Raw genomic sequence first — 11,653 nt, 5'->3', positions numbered from 1 at the left:
CTAGTTGATCAAATAAAAATATGTTGATCAACTCTGAACAAGTCATCAATTGCAAATCAAAATCAACGATGTGTTTATGCCTTCAAAAACAATGTTAAATATTAACCATAGGTTTACCTTAAATTAATATTGAAACTTTGGAAAAGTACGTTGGAGTGTATACTGCACGTCGAATCGTGTACCGTGTCGCACGCACTTCGCAATCCACGCCGAACACCGGTCTGATTAATATGTCCCAGTGGCAGCCCTGAATCCCGCGTAACAACCGGGTGTGCGGCGCTGTAATGCATCCGATAAACATCTAGTGGACCAACAGGACATCGGCTCACATCGATGCGAAATGAGCACCTCACTTCGCCTAAACACCGCTTACTCACTTCAATTTCTCGACTGATCGAACCACCGCTGTAGATTGAGGTACGTGTAATCTCATACGCAGTTTAATTCGCGATGTAAATTTGAATTGCGGACAGTCCGTTATATAGTGATAGATACATCCGCTTCATAAATATCTTATTACCAATAAAGTACTTAAATCAAAAATACGAGTCTTAAAAAACGTTATTTAATAATATTAACCCCCAGTTAACTAAAAGGAGTATACAGTCACCGCTTGAAGTAAGAGAACGATGAGACGTTTAAAGTTGCGAATGATAAGATGCACTCAATTTAACAGAAGACAGATGGCTTAACAATCGTTCCACGTCATGTAGCTCATACTTCAAGAGGTAACAGACATCAGCGACCACAATTAACCACAAACTTACAAGAAAGCCAGTAAGAAGTTCATTTAAGAACATTGAAAAACGCAAACATGGTCATCGCAAGAATTTAAATATATAAATATATTTATACCTATATATATACCTGTGCAGCATTGTACGTCACCACAGATAATTTTAATATAAAATACAATTATATTTAACCCAATAATTTCCTAACGGACTTACTATTAATTATAAAGCGTAAATTGTATTTAAATTTTTTGATACAATTTCGCTATGTCGTGACGCTATTCGTTTCAAGGTTATGGTGTATTCATGTATTCACGTAAGATCATCAATAGTGATTATTGATGAAGTTCGTGAGAAAAATGCAGGAAGAAATTTATTTGCAAGAAACTAAAATCAATCTGGAGTTCTTTTGATGGCATCCTTCAAAGCTATAAATACCTAGTACCGGCATCTATGTAGTCCCAATATTAAAAAAATTATACAGATTTAACCTAATATTGTGTTCGTCTGCTATTAAAATTTACTTTACAAATCAAAAGACAATTAGTTTTGCGCTCTTCTCAAAAGCTATTTTCAGAGTAGTTTCATTCTATAACTTTTATTTTGTTACTTCATTAAATGGATGTTTTGTAATATTTAATACAGAGCCACCTTTACTTTATTCAGAACACTACACTAATTGCATGGAAGTATATTATTGAAGAAACCATTTTTAACACTAGATGGCGGTTAAATATTCTTTGAGCATAATGTTTATACATTAATTTATGAACAAGACACCTTACTTAATTTATTTAAATAAAGTTTATTTTTGCATAATTCTCGAATATTCGTATTAAAAACGTAATTATAAAAAAGGACATAGATTACAAATTACAATATACTGTACAAATATATGGCTGATAATTTTTAATTTTTGTATGTAACAAACACAAAAACAGAAAATATTAATAACATGTACATAGTTTCCGAGTAAAACTGATTTAAATTTATGCTTATGAACTATTTGAATTTCTAATTCTAGCCATAGCTTAATTTCTTCAGTATTTAAAATATGATAAAGCATCATAACAAAAGTCATCCATCACAAAAATAAATAACTCGATAACGGTAGCACACAAATGTATCTACCCGTAAGTTAAATATTTTATGCACGTAATTCTGTACGATATTGCAAGGTCATAAAACTTAAAATTGTTAACACGCAATGTACGGGCATTTTTCACGACTGTACAAAAGCAAGTACGATCCGACAAACTTTACACCGTTACTTTGACCCACTGGTGAGAGAAGATCAAATCACCTCAGTGCCTGACGCAATATCGTACCGTTCGAACGCGAAGATGTTTTTTGAAAGCTTTCTCTTGAACATGGCCATTTTGGCCGCCCTTATTGTCGCTTTAATATTTGACTACGTGACGAAATTCTTTAGCTATTGGTACATACGACATGTTCCTTATAAAGTCGCCATTCCGTTCTTCGGTAGTGATTACCATCGTGTTTTAAACTTTAGATCGACATCAGATGAAGTGAAGAAGTTTTACAACAAATACCCCAAAGCGAAATTTGTAGGTGCGATCAAAAGTCGTATACCTGAATTGATTGTGAAAGATCCGGATGTCATAAAGAAAATGTTGTCGACGGATTTCGCGAATTTCCATTGCAGGGGAATCGGTCTCGACAAATCTCGCGATGTTTGCCTAAGAAACAATCTATTCTACGCCGAAGGCGAAAAATGGACTTTACTACGTGAAGGATTGGAGTCTTTATTGAATGCCTTGGATCGTGAACTTGAAGACGGTTTACATGTCTGTTTGTCGGGAACCAATGAAGTTGTGAATGTTCAAGACTTATTGTCGGAAATATTGGACGCCGTGTTCAAGGATTGTCTCTTTGAAGGAAAGGAGGACGGATTTCTAATAACTGAGCTGAGGCAATCGATGCAACGTCGTACATTTTCTGACAAATTCAAGAGTTATTTGAAGGAAGTTTTTCCATCCCTATTTGTTCTGTTTAGATTAGAAACAGTACCAGGACTACAAAATTATAAAGAAAAAAAGCTAATAGAAAATTCAAATTTATTTACAATAGTACGAAAAATTGGTCTGGCGGATCAGTTGAATATGAAAAATAAAAATACAAACGACTTAAATAAAATTTCTGATCTGGAAATGGCATATTCAATGGTTATTCTTTTTATAACTGATGGATATATTCCATGTCTAAACGTTCTCACGTCTTTGCTTTACGAACTAGCAAATAATCCTCATATTCAAGCAACTCTGAGAGATTCAAATCCGGATAAATCTGATTATTTAGATGCTTGTATTAAAGAGGCCCTTCGTTTATATTCTCCTTATGCGGTTATAACTAGAATGTGCGAGAAAGCGTACCAAATACCGGATAATAAAATAGTATTGGATAAAAAAATAACTATAAAAGTACCGGTCGAGTCGATTCATCGCGATTCGAAATATTATAAGGACCCTCAAGTTTTTAACCCGGACCGGTACTTAGAAAGTAAAAATGAAGGACATCATACTTTGACTTATTTACCTTTCGGCGCTGGACCTAGAAGATGTATCGGTAAGCTTGTAGGTTATACAAATATCAATTATATTATTTAAGTTTGTGCCATATTTAGTCCGATTTTGTACTACTTTAGATTTAATAAGTTTACTTATACAATTAGTATTACTGAAATAAATGTGGTGACTATCTTCAACAAATAATTCAATTATATTTATCCATAATTCATAATTGTAAGTATACGGGATGATTGATTATAGATGTATGAACTTTAATAGGGAATATGTATAGCCCATTTGCTGTAAATTAAAGTATTGTACACCCTTTAAAAAAAACATTGGATTCAGAAATAACAAACAACGTAATGAAAGCATAGTAAAGAAAAAGCTTTATCAAAATTGAGATTGCTGCATATTAAAATTAAATATTGGTTACTGTCTGTTTCTGCAGACTTTGTATTGCCAGAATTTTTTAACTTGTCACGTTCCAAAAAAAAATATTTCGGAGTAGTCACTTTATTATAGGCTTATTGGAAAACTGTAAACACTTAGGATTTATACAGATAAAATAAGTTCTTCGCCTTTTAATTTTTTTTTGCATCTATAACCAATTACGGGGTAGCTTTATGATTGTAACCACTACAAGCCGTCCTGTTTTGGATAGTAGCTGTTGTCCTATTAACATTTATAGCTTTCATGGATTTCATATCTTTGATTCTGGAGAAGAGTCCGTAGCCTGTAGCTTGTTTTTGACAGGAAAGCGTAATGGCTCTTCTCTTCTTCTTCTTTCAAGAGCCATTGGTCAGGTTGCTACAAACTACTAATTACCGGGTAAGAAAGCTGCTTGCTTAAAGGCACCATGTACTGACCTACCGTAAGGAACCCTCAGAGGAGACTTGAGCTTTGACTATTTAGCATTTCGACTCAAGTGGACCCTAGTGAGCTGAACCTTGTCTTACTGACAGTCTTACTTTAACAAATAAATTAAATTTATATGTACACCGCTTGCGAAAATTTGAAAATAATATTAGAAATCAAAAAAAAAAACATCAGTCGATATCGATGATTTATTCTGACAGTGAATCGTTTAATACAAATTATTCTTTGGTGTCAATATTTACTATATAAATAATAGTAAGGTACAGCGTTTCATTGAGCAGCTCAGGGGTAGAGGACTGATATCTGCAATCCTAGGTCGCGGGTTAGATTCCCGGGAAACAATCTTGTATAATACACTTTGAGTATTAATTCTAAAAATTACCATTGCTCACCAACAAGTCTGCAAAGAAAAGGCAACAGCGTCCTCTGCGTACTGTAATAGTACACACCGCGATCGGTAACTTGCATGCCAAGCGTGGTTCTTATAGTATATCCGCCATAGATATCTTTGGGGGAAGCCTAGACATTGCAGTGGGCGTCTATGGGCTCAAACAACGATACCCTATCTAAAAATCAATGATTTATGACAAAATAAATAACATAATGATAATATAGTAAAAAAATCTTTAACAAAATTGGTATTAGTACATACAAAAACTTTAATTGAATACATAAATATTGTCTGGAATAGAACAGAAAATTGCATTCCAATAAAAAAACATAACATGCAACATATATTAAAGTGATCATTTTAAACTATAGGGTCATTCGAAACAGATGTAAAAACTTTGAAGCTTTTGCTGACAAATAGGCTATTCATTCTCGCCTTTTCAATCTTTCACAGTTATAATTCTTAGTTCTAGGCGTAATAGTAACTTAGCGAGTACAAACGGGTCGTTGACCTATCAACCAAGATTATTACTTTTAACTTTTGCATAGTACCGTGTATCGTGAGTGTCTTATAGAATGTTGCATCGACCGGCGTATTCACATTTGAATAATTAATAAGCAAACAAAAACTGAGCACTTGTAACCAAGCGGTAGAGAACTGAGACTTGCATTATATATTTATATCTAATATATAAAATTCTCGTGTCACGGTGTTCGAACTTGAACTCCTTTGAAACGGCTTGACTGATTTTTACCAAATTTAATATGCGTATTCAGTAGGTCTGAGAATCGGCTACTATCTATTTTCTATACCCCTAAGTGATAAAGGTTGACGAAATTTTTTGTTTTTATTTTTTTATGATACAACTTACAAGAATACATACAACCATAAATTTTTACCCCTCTACGATCAATCCTTATTTCTAATTGGAAATTAAAATATCATTTTTTTTTGCAAAACAACGTTTGCGGGATCAGCTAGTATATATATATATATATATATATATATATATATATATATATATACTACTATATATATATATATATATATATATATATATATATATATATACTACTATATATATACTACTATATATATATATATATATATATATATATATATATATATATACAAAAAGGTCACGGGGTCACGAACTAACAAGTGCAGTGTGAGATATCCGCCCGCAAGGTGAACGCTAGATGCAGACTGCTTCCAATCAGTCCTATTGGAAAACTACAGGGGAAGATAATGTCTAGCCGAGGACATCCAACAGCTGAAATTATAATGTTGAAAGATCCTATAAAATATTGGTTATATTTATCTGGATGGATTCTAATGTGAAATATATTTTTATTCGCAGGTGAAAAGTTGGCTCTGAAGATAATGAGAAAAGTTACTACAGCCGTTCTCAAGAAATACAAGATCGAAACAACGGGCAGGACCCCGCAACGATTATCCATGACTGATCATAATTTCATGAAAATTATCAAGGACGAAGTCTGGCTGAAGTTTACACCGCTTGAAAGTTAACGAAACTTACATAACGTGTTTACAAATATAATTTACTTAGTAACATTTAGTTAAGGTTTAAAAGTTATTTATTACAGGCGTATTTATTTTTAAAAATAAATATTAAATAACTTATGACATGGTTGTCTCTATGGTCAGTAAAAGAGAATCTTTTTATAAGAATAACTTCGAAGGTTCGCTAACAAAACATTTTTAAGGATTAGTGTAAAAATTGGGGTGGATTAGTTAAGTTTCACGACATCTATACGGCTATTGAAAAGACTTTAGAAAATTAGGTTTAAATAACTTTTATTGACGTTAGATGGCGGTATTACAAAGTTGTTAAGTTGGTTATAAATTAGCTGTGTAGATAAAATGTTTCTAAAATGTAACTTTCTTATAATATTAGTTTATTTTGTCAACAACAACATCTAAGTTGTACTGGAGAAATATTATTATTTAAATAAAAAAAATGGGATGCAGTTTTTGTTTTCTTTTCATATCTCTTCGAATACATTTGTAACGGAAAACTTTAAAAAGACTTCTGTTGTGTTTCATGTTCTGTTACATGATTTTAAATCTAAGCCACAATAACATTTGAACTGCACATATAAGTAAGAATATTAATAACATTGCTAACATATATAAATGTTATGACGATAAGATTTTTATAAATACGAGGAAACAGTTGCAACTTAAACACTTCAAATGGAACGTTATAAGCGTTGGTATAAAATATGCAATCTAACATACATTGCCTTGTACATAATTTTTATCTGATAATGAGCACTTGATTACTACATTTCTTATAATATCATATATTTACATTTAAACACAACATTTGTGAGAAATTACCTCATTTAATGAGTTGCAAATATAAACAACATTAAAATGAGTATATTAATCTATGTTTTCTAAATTCTAATAAAAGTATAAGAGATAATACTGGTTTCACCATTCAAAAAACAATATTTTTAGATGAAAATTTAATCGACTTATTTTGACATTTAAGTTACAATTAAACATTTTCCTTTTCTGATGACTGCTTTATATGGTATGACTCTTTTTATGTAAAAACAATAAATAAATTAAATATCGCACTATGGCATCAAATGAAACCAGCATATATATATAAGAAAGTTAGTAACACATTTTAATTGAAAAGAAAGCGTTGCGTAAAATGATATATAATCGATTCCCTAAAAGCTGTCTAGGGGAAACACAATGCAGGGGCTGCAAGAGAGGACTTCGAGTTGGGATCGAAAAGGAAAATGTTTTCCATGCCATTCATAGTGGGTAGATAATGGACTGTCGCAGAACAGGAGAGGTCGATACAGCCTGACTATAATTTGTTTATCCGGACCCTTATTCTGTACCGCAATCCCGAACGAAACACAAAAGGGAACGATGGCGCAATTATGGGAGGGTGAGAAATAATATGATATATAAAATGGATATGAAATTGGATGGTTATATTGAAATTGTCATTGTTTATGGACCATGAAGTCGTTATAATTTTATTATTGATATCATTTATTTTACATTTTTGAATCTATCTACCTTAATGAATAATTATATATATTGCTTTAAATTTGTTAATGGTTAATCAGGAAGTAGAGTTCCTAAGACAAATAAAAATAATCGACATTGTTTAACGGAATGGGAGGTTGAAGTGACAATAGGCTGACTACATCGCGCACAGAACAAAATTTCAAAGTAGGATGTCTATCTACAAGGTTTAGGAAGTAGAACTACTAAAAATATGGAGAAGGCCTATATCCAACTGTGATCGTTCTGCAGTTTTGTGACGATGATATAATCAGGTTTGCTCAGGAAAATTTAGTAGGTATTCATTTCTAAAGTCAATAAAAAAAAGTTTTTTTTGATAATTGGCAACATTGACGTAAGTCCTTCCTAATTTTTATTTAACTGTAATGATCATTTTCCTAAAAATGTTCTGAACACCTGTTTCAATTGAGAAATAGATGTACTAAACATTTTTTTTCTTTAATTCTTTCATTTAACCTTTAATAGCCTGATTTTTTAAAGTGATTTTTTTAAATATTACTGTGTTTCCTTGAGGGTCTAGATGAAGGGAAAAATAGATTTTTTTTAATTTCGTTGGAAAGAATATTATACAACAGTAAAATTCGTACAGCCAACCTATAAAAAAACTAATAGTAATGTGAACATTTGGTTTAAAAGATTGGTATCAAAATTGAAACTCTAGGCTATTTAGAGTTAACTAATCTGTTATATGCAGATTCAAATTTCGAACAGGATAAATCTTTGTTCAGTGTCTGTATTGTAATGATAAATTCCTATGTATATTCCCGCAAGACTCATCCCTTACGCCGGATTGTTTTTTAAAAAATACTAAAACATCGTTCCTTTTTATGCCTCCGGGATGGATGACTGATGGCGTGCCGAATAAGCGAAAACGACGGTTTTTATAACGAGCAAAACGTTAGGTATTCTCTGAGATATTCCCGATGCCGTTACTGCCCGCGAATAATGTATAGGGAACATAATTCATGTCCGCGCCACACGTGTTTTTGTGTCACCCCGCATCGAAGATAATTTTAATGATCGATTTCTAAAGCGACGATTTCCTTTACGTATTGCCAACGTTACAGAATATATACGCATATAATTTCTAGAGTTCTAATGATTGTTTTGCAGTCAAATATTAGTGCCGTACAAAATATAAATAAATAATCAACATTGCTCAAGAATTGACAAGTTGAGGTTGCAGCGGTCAGGTCACAGCCTGCAGGACAGGTGGCCGCCGAGGCCTTAAGGTTCTGGCGATGACGGACCAGTAAGCGCAGTGAAGGACGTCCATCCACAAGGTGAACAAACCACCTTGTTAAGGTCGTCGAAAGACTTTGGATGGTGGACATTTCTTACCGGTCTTATTGGAATTTAATGGGGAAGACCTATGTCTATCAGTGGACCTCCTGTATCTGATACGATTATAATGATTGTCAATATTATTCTTGTCAACAAATTATGAAATAGACTTTAGTATAAATTTTTGGTGTAATACATTTTATGAAATAAGTCGACCGATTCTGTTTTATGCAAGCTTAAAATATGTTATTTCAATATATAAGGCTTTTATCAAAACGAAACAAAAAACTTTTAGAATTAATTATACAGATTAAATATATTAAAGAGATTACAATGAAGCACTTTGCATTTTATATATTCGCCTACATAGAGAACAATCACACAGTAAAATATGTTGGAAAGGAATTTAATACATTACGATTCCTCGACAAAGCCTTGTACGACGAGGTCGTAAAAAGTACCCTGTCGCCCGACGAAGTACTCTTTGAGAATTATGCTTTCATTACGGTAAATAATTCACACCGACGTGTGCCTCTGATAAAAGTTTCAAGATGGCGAATTGGCGCGGTGAGGAGCGACGCCTAATCAAATATTTTTATGATCGACGCCGTTTTACGGGCGGCATGCTACCGCTTGGGAGTGTGGTGCAAGTGTAGAGAGCAAGAGGGATATTCTCATAAAAATATGATATTGTTATATTGATTAATAACCCAATGCGATAACCTTTTGGTTACTTTTTTTAATTTCAAATGAAATAAGATAAACACGAATTCGAACTTACAGATTACCTACAAAGCGTCATATCAACAGAATTTTGTAAATAATTTTAGCAGTTTAGTAAGATATCCATGTATTCTTTTTAACAGTATTATTAATAATTATTGTTATGAACCAGTCTATCGTCATCATCATCCTTATCTCAGCTATAGGAGATCAATAGTGGGATAACAAGCTTGCCTCATAAATTTTCAATTGGACCAGTTGGACACCTGTCTACCTTGCAGGTGAAAATCCGTTAAGCTAGCCGTAAGGTGGTTTCTACCCCAGAATTTCAAGGCCCCCGCGGCATTCCTAGCGAGCTATGTGGTCACTGTCACTTCAACTTGCAAATTTGCTGGTCTCTGTATATTACTTTCTTCCGTTTACAAATGTTTCCTTGTTAAAGCATATCCCTATTAATGGCTCGTTGAACGACTTTGATTTGCCAATGAAGTGCATAGTAACACACCACGTTTAATTGGTCAAGTGGTGTGCCTAAACTGAGTAACTGAGTGACGAATCATTTTATTAATTTCATCTGCCCGCTGTCTCTTTTAATTTGTACCACCCGCCCTGCTAGAGTTTTGTTCTCTGTGTACATTCATTCGCGTGTATAATTTAGTTAAGAATATCAAGTAGACACGTTCCTTGATTAAAGGATAGTTGAATAACAGTTCAATGCTTTTGTATGTAAAATAATACAGAATGAAAATTTGAATTTGAAATTGAAATGAAAAAAAAATCATCAAAAATATTATTAATGGTACTTTAAGAAAAGTTTTCTTAAAGGTTTTTCCAAGACATACCAAGAGACCTTCCTGTCATTAAACCTAAGCCGAACAAAGATTACGGATCAAGTCAAAGAAATAACCAAGAATGCCAGTAAAGATATAACAGCGATATTTCACTACAACCTGAACCTGAAGGACTTGCTAAGCAACATTAGTAGAATAATTTCAAATTTGGGAGTATGGTGGGTGAAAGTTGATGTCAATGCATTGCAAAGTCAGACTCGATCACTATACCCTGAACTATAACTGGTATATGTGATATACCATTACTGTGTTAAAAATATGTAGACAGTGGTAAAAATTATCATCGAACTATACTATGACAATGTAACAATTCTTTTTTTTTTTAAATCCGAAGACTGTCTTTATCGAGGCCTTGTTTAAAGACCTTTCCAGACCAGAGTTATTTATATATTTCATGGTCTTTTAACACCATCATCATCATAGACGTCCATTGCAAGGCAGGTTTCCCACAAAAATCATCACGATGACCAATTTTACTTATGTCTTCATGCGATGTTAATTAAGTCGTCGATTCACATTTATTATATAAGATATAATTAAAGTCATCATAATTAATTTACTCCGAAGTCCTTCAAAGCTGACCAATTTATACAAAGCAAAATATAATCTTTAACAGATAAACTACTACTAGAAAAATTGTCATTATCGATTCAAATTAAAATTGCGACAGTACTTCAAAAGAAGAAGAAAAATGAATCAGACGATAGTGTGTAGTTATATTAACACTATGTGTTTGATGATTCAGTTATGTATTGGATAAAGAAGTGTATAGCATACAGATCATTTTATGTAGCATATACCGTACATAATAATATAAAAATGTATCATTGTGTTCTACATAAAATAAATACTTAATAATTTATCAACGATATTATATTTACGGAACTGCGAATTAATATTTTTTTAAGGTCCCCGCTATTGGGACCTCTCGTTCCTCCCCCTATTTTGTTGGGAACAGGGGTTTCCTTTCTTTATTAAATATTTCACTTCCTTTTTATTATTTTCAAACTCTTCATCCATTTTTCATAATTTCTATCATATTTTTCTATCTGTTCTTTCATTCCATAATTCTGTATATTTTTCTCTTCCGCTCTAATATCCTTTCATCCATCTTCAATTACTGCAGTGTAGTTTTTTTATACAATTTATATATATCACAGCTTTTTTTTAGTAAATTTTATATCT

At 32.6% G+C, this 11,653-nt stretch overlaps 1 protein-coding gene across 1 annotated transcript; it reads left to right on the top strand.

Moving 5' to 3' along the window:
- The first annotated feature begins 2,035 nt into the window (after nt 1-2,035).
- LOC137932948 (probable cytochrome P450 6a14) lies at nt 2,036-6,395 on the top strand. The gene is made up of 2 exons (XM_068776638.1): nt 2,036-3,320; nt 5,893-6,395. The coding sequence occupies exons 1-2, from the start codon at nt 2,078-2,080 to the stop codon at nt 6,060-6,062; spliced, it is 1,413 nt and encodes a 470-aa protein (XP_068632739.1). The 5' UTR covers nt 2,036-2,077; the 3' UTR covers nt 6,063-6,395.
- Nucleotides 6,396-11,653: the final 5,258 nt, after the last annotated feature.

This window comes from Battus philenor, unplaced genomic scaffold, assembly GCF_028537555.1.
Source record: "Battus philenor isolate CCGP_79_NKW_IND1 unplaced genomic scaffold, ilBatPhil1.0.hap1 SCAF_12, whole genome shotgun sequence".
NCBI lineage: Eukaryota > Metazoa > Arthropoda > Insecta > Lepidoptera > Papilionidae > Battus > Battus philenor.
Note: the sequence above shows the minus strand (reverse complement) of the source record. Positions and strands in the feature narration are given on the sequence as shown.